General features: G+C 48.7%; 1 protein-coding gene across 1 annotated transcript; it reads left to right on the top strand.

Annotated features, from left to right (window-relative positions):
• Window positions 1–4371: 4371 nt before the first annotated feature.
• Window positions 4372–6792, top strand: LOC136994390 (olfactory receptor 6F1-like). The gene is made up of 2 exons (XM_067312045.1): window positions 4372–4447; window positions 5848–6792. The coding sequence occupies exons 1-2, from the start codon at window positions 4376–4378 to the stop codon at window positions 6790–6792; spliced, it is 1017 nt and encodes a 338-aa protein (XP_067168146.1). The 5' UTR covers window positions 4372–4375.
• Window positions 6793–13173: the final 6381 nt, after the last annotated feature.

Below are 13173 nucleotides of genomic sequence, written 5' to 3'. Positions count from 1 at the left end.
GGGAGCCGGGGCCGCGCGGGACGAGCGCGGCAGGGGCGGGCGTCGCGGCGGGGACGAGCCCTGCTGCCGCGGAGCGGGGCGAGCCGCGGTTGCGGAGCGACCCAGAGGTCCTAAATCCCGGCGGCAGGAACGGTTAATGTGTTGCTGCACGGGGACAGCACACCCCAGAAGAATACCAACTTTCCCGCCAGGTGCCCGCGGGTTTCTGCTGCCCGTGGAGTTGCTGCCGCTGGCCGAGTCTCCCGTGAAACCCCAGGAGCGTCCCCAGAGCAGGGGCTGCGAGCAGGAGCCGCCTCTCAGCCGCGGGGTCTGAACGCAGACACGCGTGAGGTCCCCTCAGGAGCGACATCTGCCTGCGGCAACCCTTGCTTGGCCACGGGGACCCCTGGCTGCCCTGGAAGTAGTGCTATCGGGGTGGGGACGGCAGACAAAAGGGAATGGCGGGAATCTTTTAAAGTTAAGTGCTCATGTATTTAAAAGTATTGTTTTTTTGTTTGTTTGTTTGTTTGTTTTTTAATAAATGCCTGTTTGTAAATTTACTCCATTTAAAAGTAGAACTGGAAAAAAGATCTCTGGATTCTGCTGGATGCTAACACATCCATCCACTCAATGTAAAAACTTTGACATCATTTCAGTCAATGGAATGCAGTGACGACTGTCATTGACAAATTCAGGAAGAAAAAGGAGTGCCAGTGGGTGGGCTTATTGAGGGGGAACCAATAAAAAGGAGGAAGTTTAACAGGCTTTAAAAGAAATCAGAGCTGTTGGTAAAGTCATGATTATGGCTGCCAAGATTGGGAGAAAGAGAGAGACCCTGAAGGTACAGTTACAAAGAAAAAAAAGGCTGTAAATTAGAGAAACAGATAGTAAGTATTTACAAAAATGCTGTAAAAACTAACAAAGAAGAAAAACTAGATAATTTGTCTGATCATGAAGAGAAAAAAAAAATTGAAAGGACCAGTTAAGGTAAGTTAAAAGAAAGAAGAAGAAGAAGAAGAAGAAGAAGAAGAAGAAGAAGAAGAAAGAAGAAGAAGAAGAAGTATCAGCTAAGTCTGGAAATGTTTCCCAGAGGAGCCTGTTCTTTACCTGATCGCACAGCATGGAATGCATTTTTACACTGTGGGGAGGGAGAAGGTAGCAGCTGCACACAGGGCAGTGCAGGAATATTTTATAACAGCTCTGCAGGCAGTGGTGGTGTGGGGCTGGGTAGGACAGAACTGCTGCGACGGAGCGGTGCTCCCTCGCCTCGAAGTTGGGGATCACAAGCCCACACCCAAGCTTGGTGTGTTTGTGTGCCAGGCTGGGGGCAAGGCTGCAGCAGTGCCAGTGTAGAGCTCCCAGTGGCCGTGCTGCCCTGTGCAGTCGCTCCCCCAAGGTGTCCCTTGAGCTGCAGGCACAAGGAAGAGTTTGGGTATTCTGGAGCTGAGCCCTGGGCTCCTTCCCTCAATCGCTCTTACCTGGAACAAGGCCAGCGTTGCCAGGCCCAGGGGCCCGTGACTCTCTCAGCCCTCTTGCCCCTGGCACCCACAGCTGCCCCATGCAGGCAGGGCACTAAAAACTTGGGACAAGTGAGTCCTGGCCCCAGGGAACTTCCTCCTGCACTCTCAGAGCTCTTCTCATGGGGTCATCTTCCACCCAAGTGCATGTGTGTGCATCATCCTGACACAGGCTGTGACAGCCCTGCCCTGCTGGAATTTCTCCCTGACTCCTGAGCTGCCTTGACTTGGTCCCGAGAGTGGAAGGTATTGCTTCGAGCTACTGGGGCCTCTGGTCCTTCTGCAACTAGATGAAGCCTGAGTAGCTCTTGGAGGTCTTTCCACCTCAGTCCACTGCCCCCATCCTTGTCTCTGTCCTATCACTGTAATACCCCTGGGTCATTCAGTTAGCACCCAACAGAGCCTTTTTTGTTCCAAGTCTAACTCTCCAGGCCCCACCCCACACACACTCAGTGAAGAGGCAGCAGCTCACTCAGAGAAGAAATTAACCTATCGCAAAGCTGATGTGTAAGATAAATGGGATGAATCACCTTTTTGGCAGCACTGATCTCTCTGTTGCCCAGTCATGGCCTCTGAACTACCTGTCTAGCATGAGCTCACAGCAGGACCAGTAGGCATGGTCATGCATGCATGGCTCACGTCATCATAAGATCTGAACTGAATTAATCACTTGCTTTACCGGCTTCTACAAGCACCTCCATGCCATCACTGAACTCCATACCCATGTCCAAGGTACTCTAGGGAGAGGGAGAGCAGGGAAGGGGCAGGGGGTGTGGATGAACGTGCTCAAGCTGGACAAGTTGCTCTAGTCAGCTGCATCTGCCCACACATCATGAAACAGCCTTCCCTCAAACAAATTGCCTTAACCAGAACTGTTACTCCATAACAGGAGTTGCAGAAGATGACAATCTAATTTTTCAGTCTTTTTCTTTGCCTAAGGCTTTGCCTTCTGGTCCTAGTAAAGACGAGACATTCAGAGGTCACAAATTCAGTGGATCAAAATGCCTTCATAGGAGATGGAGTATATACCTCTGATCACAACCTTCCGAGCCCAGACATCCAGCGAATGTTTCACCCACCTTAAGCTCCACTTCTCCATATTTTATCTCCACAGTCTGGCTATAAGGATAATTTGGGAGAGAGTGCTGAAGGTGTTAGTAAAGGCAATGTGAATAAACTGTCCTCTGATCTCTGACTGAGTGCTGTGAACCTGCTGTATGGCCACAAGTGCCTGGCTCACTTCATCACATGATCAGAAGTGAATCCATCACCTGCCATACTGGTCTGTACAAGCACCTCCATCCCTTTGCTGAAACTCGTACCCATGCCCAAAGTATTCGAGAGAGAGAGAGAGAGAGAGAGAGAGAGAGAGAGAGAGAGAGAGAGATGGCAGGGAGAGGGATTTTGTGTGCAGGAGTCAAGTTGGGCAGGTTACTCTAATCGGCTGGACCTGCCCCATGCACCATGCGAAGCACTCTTTCCTTAACATCAACCAATGTTAATTAAGCAAGCCCTTAGACATGACACAGGAGCTGCAGAAGATGACTCTGTCATTTACAACATCTCTCTGTGGTGGCCTTGGGCAGTGAAGACATCTTCTCTTTGGGTGCAAAGCTCCTCAACTAACTCTGGATGTCTACTCTGCTGGGGTTTTGTTGTTGTTGTTGTTGTTTGTTTTCTGTCTGAGTCAGTTGTCTAGTCTCTCTTAAGCATCACCGGAAGAAAAATTGATGCTTCTAGGCAGGGCTTGCCTGACCTGTATTAGACAGGAACTTTTGGAGGAGGTCAACTGAGGCCTGAAAGTGCCTGTTTCTCTTCCCTGCTGATCAGCAGAGCAAAGGTGAATAGATCGTGTGGAGGCACCTGCCCTGAAGGCAGGGGAGGTCAATATGCCTATACTCAAGTCTTGTCTGACTTAGAGCTTAGCTCTTCACTTAGATTAAGACTGAAAACTTAGGCCGCAACTGCTGTTAGATATTCTGACAGCTGAAATGAGGTAGGTGAATCCCACCTTTCTATCTCTGTATTCGTATGACCATATTTGTCTTTAATTATCCCCAACCTGGAGATTTCAAGATCTTAATGCCCAGCATCCAGGTATTTGACACTTCCAGTCTTTTGGGGTGTGGCTATTTCAGACATCAGCATGCCAGGAAATTGCCACACAAGAGAACACTGAGTTTCTGCCAAGGCTCGCATACCGTGGCAGGCAGGTGGCAAAAAAACACATCTGACAGCCACTTTAGAGAATTGCATTACTGTTCTTTAATTAGCCTGTGTGAAGAGAGAACACTATTCATTTTCAACAAGCCTGTGAAATCCCCCAAGAGCTCAAACTCCCTGTGGCACACAGAGGAAAAATTCAAAACAGTCTCCTCTGCATAGCCAGTTGGAGCTTCAGTGTACTAACAAGGTGGGTGTGGGGATGTATTTATGCTAGGGATGCTGGGGGAGTTTTCAGCAGAAAAAAAGCATTTGTTCACAGTCTTTTGGCTGTGAAGATTTTGCCTGTCTTGTAATTCTCTGCTGTATGCTGTCACTACATGGAGGTAAAGTGGAGATAATTTAGCGTGTGTGTGTGTGTGTGTGTGTGTGTGTGTGTGTGTGCTAAGCCCGCTTTGTAGAGGTACAGTGGTGGCTGTGAGGGGGAAAGAAAAGCGGGAGTGCAAGCTGCCACTACCTAATGGGTGGAAGGGAAGGAATCACCGTCAGGCAATTTGATACATCTTGCAATGAGTTAGGAAGGTGTTCATCTTCACTTCTCTTGTGGAGAGACTGGAGCCTGCCATAGCGAGAGGCAGTGCTTTCTGAGGCACTTGTCTAGAACAGCTCCAATAAATCACCCTCTTTCCTCTGATTTCCTTCAGACAAGGGGGATCATGGCTTCATCTGGAGGAGAGATGATGTTGCATGAAGAGAGTTTGTTTAGATCATTTCCATTGGCAGAGCTGGTACGTGACGCCTGCCCAGGACATCTGGTATAGACTTTCAATGCCTGGCACGTTTAAAGAGAAATGGATTAAGGAGGATTTCTTTGCTCTAGCCATGTGAGATTTTGCATATATGTTCCTAAGGAGGATGAAAGGAAAGAAAGGGATTCTTCAGATGACGATTCGACCCCATCTGTCTTAGACACACCCCTGAGGAAGAGATCAGCTCTTCTCTGGAGGTACTGTTCTCCCTCCATTAACTGGAAGGAGGAAGTAGCTTAAACCCCTGAGATCAGCTGGCTTCTCAACAGAGTTATGTTGGGTGGGATTCAGCTTAGTGAATTTGGCCTGCAAGAGGTGATAGATACAGGGATGCCTCTGCCCAAGTTGACATGTCTGACTAGTCCACCGGAGTTGGTTGCTAGACTCCTACCCTAGTCCTCGGGGAGAAATTGGCACTTCTAGAGTGCTTTTAGCCATCTCTATGAAACGAGGTAAGCCATGCCTCCTGTTTTTGTATCCATTGAGAAAGAAGGGACTTCAGCTGAGGCAGTCAGATATGATTTATTATTGTTGTTGTTATTATTGTTATTATTGTTGTTTCTGTTTAAATGTGGTCAGCATAGATTCTTCCCATGACTTTCAGATGGCAAAATTACAGAGGTGAGTCCTACACCTCCTGAGTAGCTATGTTGAGAAGCAGACCTAAATGGAGGTAATAGAGGTAATTCTGAAAGCTTCCAGTCCTGAGGACTTGGAAAAAGGTAAATTTAGGAGACCATGAGTTCTTAAGTAACGCCTGTCATTCTACTCTGTTGTCCTGTGACACTGCCACTTCAGCCTGAAGCCCTTGTGATCAGCTGGCCTATAAGAGGTCAGAAAATCTTCTCCAGTGTCATGTTCTCCTCATCGTTTACTGGTACCTCAGTCTCATTTGCTGAAATCATAACTCAGTATTGTTTGCCCTGCGGAGTGCAGCTATGCTATTCCCTTCCTCTGTGCTACAGCCTTTCATGTAGGTGAAGACTCTCAGCCTGTCTTTTGCACTTCCCTGAACAGGATTTTCATCTCTCAGAAGCCATTAGAGTCACCATGTTCTAAAGAAGACCCATGCACTTGGTCAGATAATTCTCCAGGTTCCTTCGACTGTGTTGCCTGGTCTTCAGAGTCCTATTCAACTGTCCAAACATAGGTATGATTTAGCTGACATCTTTAATTCAAGGTAGACAAAACCCTCCCTAAAGTATTGCAGTGCAGTCTCTTCCTCATGTTGTATGGAGCGCAGGTACAGCTTTTTCCTGCTCTGGAGAAGCTGTATTTTCAGGGATGGTGATCTTGTTTAATTACTGGTAGCATGTTTACCTGCCAGTAGGCCCAGCCTAGGCATTCAAACTACCACACGATCTTTTCTGTCTTGACAGATGGACCTCTGCACTTGGAGGGACATGGAAAACACGACAACTGTGCAAGAATTCATCCTTTTGGGTTTCCCAGGCACATGGCATTTCCGGGTGTCCCTTGTGGTGCTGTTTGCACTGATGTATTCCCTGACAGTAACAGGCAATGCATCCATCATAGCCCTTGTATGGGCAAACAGGAACCTCCATACCCCAATGTATTTTTTCCTCTGTAATCTCTCCTTTCTGGAGATCTGGTACATAACGAGCGTTGTTCCCAAAGCTATGGGAGTCATGCTGGGGACTAGCCAGACCATCTCCTTCAGAGTCTGCATCCTTCAGTTGTTCTTTCTTCTCTCCCTAGGCTCCACCGAATGTTTTCTCCTGGCTGTCATGGCCTACGACCGCTATTTAGCCATATGTTACCCTTTGAGATACAACTCCCTCATGAACAATGCCTTCTCTGCTCAGCTGGCCCTCAGCTCCTGGCTGGGAGGCTTTCTGGCCATCTCGCTGCTGGCCTTTTTGACATCCAGGCTGACATTCAGTGGACCAAAAGTCATCAATCATTTTCTCTGTGATATAGATTCCTGCCTTGCCCTCTCCTGCACAGATACACGGCCCGTGGAGCTGGCGACCTTCCTCATCTCCATAATTGTTGTGGTGGTCTCCTGTGTGGTTACGCTAGTCTCCTACATGTACATCATCTCTACCATCCTGAGAATCCAATCAGCCCAGGGCCGGAAGAAGGCCTTTTCCACCTGCTCTGCCCATCTCACGGTCGTTACAATATGGTACAGCTCCACTATATTCCTGTATGTCAAGCCGTCAGCCCAGAACTCCTTGGATCTGAACAAGCTTGTTAATACCTTTAACACAGTTGTAACTCCCTTGTTGAACCCCTTCATTTACACACTCAGAAACAAGGAAGTGATACAAGCTCTGGAGAAGGCTTTCCAGAAGAAGTGAAGGAGCTTATCAAAAGGCCTTGATGTGAGCAACAGACTCATTTCCCCCTGACTTCTGGCCCCCAGAAGTTCCTCACCTTGGCATCGCAGGTGGCAACAAACCACCAGCTCCAGTGAAAGTTCATCTCAATCACCTTGCAGCCATTAAGATGGCTCCCTGACAGAGCCAGAGGAGTGGTCCTCTGGTGGTTCATGCTTCAATTTGCTAAAGGCTTAACTGTGTCAGGGATTAATGTGAATCCCCTAAAGACCTTCAGATACCTGCATCATTGCTTTGTGGAAGTGGACACATAGTCTCCTTTTTAATCTGCTATTGTCTGGATGCATCTATGCCACCTTCTTGTGGCTGTTTCACTGGATCATACTTAGACGCAAGATGTATTTGACCATGGCTGATATCCTTAACAGTAGCCTTTATTCCTGGCATAAGACGATCAACAAAGTTTACATTCTCATTTCCTCACCACCCCTAGTTTCTCAATGTATTTATTAATTTTCATTAAAAATACTCAAAATACCATGATTTGTGCTAGGTGAGTCAGGGCGTGTCCACATCTACAGTTCCATGCCAGTCCTAAGCAGACCATCATTCCATGCATTTGTGGCTTTGTTGTGGAAACACTTACAGCTATTTTGCAAAGTCACCAGAGAACAGATTCCTCTCACTGGAAATGACAGAGGACTGAGAGGGTTCCTGGGTAGCAGGTCTGTCTTTACACTCAGTGAAAAGAGATTAGTACTTCCAAAGGGCGCTTGCTTTTACCCTTCCTAGGGCTTTTATTTCAGAACAAGATGAATCATGCTCCTGAAGTTCCTCTTTCTGCACACTAACAACAAAGGGAGTCTGTGTGACCCCCAGAATCACCCCCAGAATGGCTGAGGTTGGAAGGGACCTCTGGAGATCATCTAGTCCAACCCCCTGCTCAAGCAGAGTCACAGTTCTCACTAGCGCAGGCTGCCCATGACTGCGTCCAGATGGCTTTGGAATTTCTCCAAGGATGGAGACTCCACGTCTCTGGGGAATCTGTTTCAGTGTACAACCATCCTCACAGTAAAAAAAGCTTTTTCTTAGATTCAGACAGAATTTCCTGTGGTTCACTTTGTTCCCATTGCCTCTTGGCCTGTCAATGCGCACCACTGAAAAGGGACTGCCTCCATCCTCTTGACACCCTCCCTTCAGGTATTTATACACATTGATAAGATCCTCCCTCAGTCTGCTCCTCTCCAGGCTAAACAATCCCGGTTCTCTCAGCCTTTCCTGATATGAGAGATGCTCCAATCCCTTAAGTACCTTAGTAGCCTTTCACTGGACTCACTTGAGTAGCTCCGTATCTCTCTTACCCTGGGGAGCCCAGAACTGGACACAGCACTCCAGGAGTGGCCTCACCAGGGCTGAGTAGAGGGGAAGCATCACTTCCCTCAACCTGCTGACGACACTCTTCCTAATGCAGCCCAGGATACATTGGTCATTTTTGCCACAAGAGCACACTGCTGGCTCATGGTCAACCTCTGGTCCACCAGGGCCTGCACGTCCTTCTCTGCAAAGCTGCTTTCCAGCACGTTAGCCCCCAACCTATACTGATGTGTGGGGTTATTCCTTCCCAGGTGCAGGACTCTGCATTTCTCTTTGTGGAACTTCATTAGGCTCCTCTCTGCCCATTTCCTGAGGTCCCTCTCAATGGCAAAACAACCCTCTGGGGTATCAGCCACTCCTCCCTGTTTTGCATCCTCAGCAAACCTGCTGAAGGTACACTCTGCCCCGTCATCCAGATCATTAATGAAGAAGTTGAACAGGATTGGACCCAGTATTGACCCTTGGGAGTACAACACTAGTGATTGTTCTCCTGCTGGACTTCCTACTGCTGCTGGACTTCCTACTGCTAATCACAACCCTCTGAGCCCAGCACTTCTGACACTTCTCAGTCACCTTCACTGTCTACTTACCTAGCCAGCACTTCATCAGCTTCTCTATGAGGAAGTTATGGGAGAGAGTGTCAAAATCCTTACTAAAATCAATATAGACAGCACCCACTGCTCCCCTCTCATCCGCCAAGCCAGTCATCTGGTCATAGAAGGCTATCAGGTTGGTTAAGCGGGATTTCCACTTCGTAAATCCGTGATGACTACTCCTGATCATCTGCTTGTTTTTTACATGCCTGGAAACGGTTTCCAGAATTAGTTGTTCCATCACCTTTCCAGGGACTGAAGTGAGGCTGACTGGCTTGCGGTTCCCTGGATCCTCCTCCTTTCCCTTCTGGAAGATAGGGGTGAAATCTGCTCTCTTCCCATTCACAGGCATCTTCCCTGATTGCCATGACTTTTCAGAGAGAATTGTGTGGCCTCACAGTGACATCAGCCAGCTTCCTCGGCACTCATGAATGCATCCCATCAGGGCCCATGGGCTTGTGTATGTCCAGTTTGCTTAAGTGATCCCTAAACTGATCCTCCCCCTGCCTAAACAGATTTGGAGTCTTAATTGCTCTAGAATTCCCCACTGGTCTCAGTGGCTTGGGATTCCCAAAGGCCAGTCTTACCAGTAAAGGCTGAGGAGAAGGCGGCATTCAGTACCTCTGTCTTTTCAGTGTCCTTTGTCACCAGGGCCCCTGCCCCATTAAGCAGCAGGACCGTATTTTCCCCAGCCTTCCTTTTGTTGCTGACGCACTTGTAGAAGCCTTTCTTGTTGCCCTTCACGTGCCTTGCCAGTTTCAACTCCAGATGGGCTTTAGCTCTCCTAACCCCATCCCTGCATGCTCTGACAGTGTCCCTATATTCCTCCTGGGTCATCTCTCCCTGCTTCCACCTTCTGTATACTTCCTTTTCATGTCCGAGTTTTGGCAGCAGCTCCTTGTTCATTCATGCAGACCTCCTGCCACCTTTGTTTGCTTTCCTGCATGTTGGGATGGACCATTCTTGAGGTTGAAGGAGCAGATGCTTGAATATCAACCAGGTCTCTTGGATCCCTCTTCTCTCCAAAGCCATATCCCACGGGATTCTTCCAAGCAGTTCCCTGAACAGGCTGAATTCTGCTCTCCTGAAGTCAAGGGCTCTGATCCAGCATTTTTCCTTCCTCCCTCCTCTCAGGATTGTGAACTCCACTGCCTCGTAGTTGCGGCAGCCAAGGCTGTCCCCAGCTTTCACATTTCTGAGCAGTTCTTCCTTGTTTGTAAGTATGAGGTTTTCCTCTCCTTCTCAGCTCCTCAGTCACCTGTGTTAGGAAGTTATCATAATGCACTGCAGAAACCTCCTGGCTTATTTGTGCCCTGCTGTGTTGTGCCTCCAGCAGCTGTTGGGTTGGCTAAAGTCCCCCATGAGGATGAGCGCCTGCAAACATGAGGCTTCTTCAAACTTTCTGAAAAAGGTCTCATCTATCTCTTCTTCCTCATCAGACCATCTATAGCGGACACCCACTACATCACCCATGCTGGTCTGCATGCAAATCCCAACCCAAAAGCTCTTGGCACGCCCCTAGCACATCCCTAGGCAGAGCTCCATGCATTCCCGTTGCTCTCTCACATAAAGGGCAACTTCCCCTCCTTGCCTTCCTGGCCAGTCCTTCCTAAAGAGCCTGTACCTATCCATCTAGCACCTTGCAGCACTCTACTTGTGTGAACTATCCCCCATGTCCCCATGATCCCAATGAGATTGGAGCCCTGTAGCTGCACACAGACTTTTATTTCCTCCTCTAAGTTTCCCCATGCTGTGTGCATTTGAATACAGTCTGTTATCTATGAGCGATTTGTTACTGTGAACACAGATTTTCTCTTGACATGGGAATCATTCTTTGAGTTGTGCAGCAGACCCAGAAAGGTGAATATCTATGTCTAGCTCCTCATGCCCTTCAGCAGAAAAAATCTGCAGGTTACTTTTAATTCTAAAGTCAGTTAGGAGCCTGGATGAGGTGCTTCAGTCAGGACTGACATCCCTTCTGGGAGTGTAAAACTGAAAACACAGTTTGGAGAGCGCTGTACCTAGACTGTTGTCCCTTTAGAGCTAAGGTTGAGAAAACGAGGTGAATACTCTAAGGACCAGGACATCATGACAGTGTCTCAGAACAGACTCTCCTGAGTCCCAGCCAGCTGAGATGGGATTTCACAAGCACTACATTTTCCAAAGCTGGTCTCGCACAGGACAGGAACGTCACAGCCCTTCTCTGTTCCTCACCCTGCTGCACTCTCCCCCATGAATCTCCTGAGCTGGCAGCAAAATCTCTCCAGCTGTGCACACCCTGCCTGGCTGAGGCCTGTCCCTGAGCACAGAGGAGCTCCATATGAAGCTAAGTGAAACCTGACATGTACACAGATTCGTTCTTAAACCCACCAGGTTGGAAACACCCATCTCTTCCCAGCAATTGTCCCTCACAGACCTGCAAGGACTGCCAAAAGGACACTGCTTTCCAGCCCCAACTGCAGGCACTGACAACAGGCTCTCCTGCTCAGCCAGAGTCACTCACAGATATGGAGGAACAGCTCAGGTCTGTGCAGTCCAGGTCAGCAAGTCCTTCACAAAGCTGCATTTTATGCACACAAAGAGAATAGACACCCCCACCCCCCGCCCTGCCCTCTGTTTCCCACTAACAACTTCTCAGAGGGCAAGGGAGAATGAGGTTTCTTGATTTCATGAGAAAATCCATCTTCTCCTGATAAAATACAACACTGAGGGGTTTGTTTTGTTGTGTTTTGCCTTGATTATAAATTTAATTTACAAAGTAAGGTTGATATTTTCAAGCTGGGGAACTGCCTGGACAGTGCACAAATTTGAGATGTATTCTCTTCTGCTCCCAGTTCCTCTCCCCTCAGGCCTGCAGGGGTTGCAGTCAGACTTGCCCCTGAGAAACTGCTCAGGTGAGGATGAAACATCCTCACCCCTGGCTCTGGCCTCCAGAACCATCAGGGTTTTTTTAAAGAAAAAAATCTTCAAGAGTTGTTTTCATCCAAAACAACAATGCCCCTCACAGTGGTCAGCATGCATCCAAGTCAAGGCGGAAGTGCATGCAGATTGTCACAGGGTTCAGCAAATGCATTGGGAAACATTGGTGTGTGGCCATTGATTCTCCCCGCCCCAAGAGATTCCCACTTCTTGGGGGCTGAGGCCTGCTGAACCCTGAGTATGGAGGACAAATAGGTTGCCAAGTGAGAGCTGAGAGCCCCTTCCCCAGAGCTCAGCCTTGCACAGAGACACCACCTTCTTCCCTCCCAGTTTTTGCACAGCCAAGGAAGTTGCCTGCACCAGACTGTCACTCACAGCACAGAGGAGCAAGGCAGTCAGAGCCCTTGATCTCCTCCAGCTGCAGGAGGCTGTATTTCCCTGTCATGTTCAGCAATGTGGTGAGCGTCTGCTGTCCTTGAGGCCAGCTGCCAACTGATAAGAGACCAGCTGGAGGGCTTGACATCTCTGCTGCTACCAGAACAAGGTGTAAAAGTTAAGGATTTGGCACAGGCAGGTAGTCTGGAAGGTGCTGATCTCCTCCACTGTGACTAGTACCTCTGGCTCGGTAATGGTGGCCTGGACCATTGCAGCTGGCAGAATTGCAGTCAGCAACTGTGCAATAGTTTCCCATAGAAAAGAGGAACTATGCCTCAAGCGAAAGTCAGAGCTTAGCCAGTGGTTGCCACAGGAAGGCAGTGAGGATGAAACACCTGAGACGCATGCTGAACCTAATCCCCCAGTTCGTGTGTGAGAGAGAGTCAAAAAAAGACCTCACAACCTCAAGGGAGCAGAGCTGCTGGAAATGACACCACTAACGGAGCAAAGAGAGAAGCACATTTTTTCTCACCGTGCCTGAAATGCCCCTGCTGTGGTTTTCTCTCCTCCACCATTGTCTGTGCCTCCTCAGCTACAAATGCCTGCTCTTCTGCACACCACTGCTTGGCCTTTTGGCCAAGGCGGGTTGCCTCACTGGGGTTTCACATCTTTCCCCACGATCCCTGCTTCTCACTGGATGGTGGCATTTCTTCTACGAACAGGTGTCCCTGCTATTGCTACCACTTCTCCCCATCCCTTACTCCGCGGCCTGGGAACAACACCTCTCCGCAAAATCTCTAGCAGGCTGGGTGGGGAGCCCTGCTCTGACCTACCCCTGGGAGTATGGCTGTGTCCTGTGCAGGGGGCATAAGCTGCAACCCCAGAGAGGAAGCAGGCTCCAGAGGGGGCTGTAGGACTGCCATAAACCCAGACATGACAAAATGGTCTTATTACATGGGTTAGGGGATTCTGATTAAGTCTAAATAGTCTCTGTTTTGAAAGGAATGACAGTAATAATTATAACAATGTTTGCCTGCATTCCCCACAAGAACACAGGCATTAAAGCCAGCAGGATCTCTGAATCTTTTCCTTGCTCCTCCCCTGCGAGAAATGTACCTTTCACAGCGTAAAGGGGCTTCCC

Source organism: Apteryx mantelli, chromosome 28 (assembly GCF_036417845.1).
Source record: "Apteryx mantelli isolate bAptMan1 chromosome 28, bAptMan1.hap1, whole genome shotgun sequence".
NCBI classification, from domain to species: Eukaryota; Metazoa; Chordata; class Aves; order Apterygiformes; family Apterygidae; genus Apteryx; species Apteryx mantelli.
This window is presented reverse-complemented; position numbering and strand designations above follow the sequence as displayed.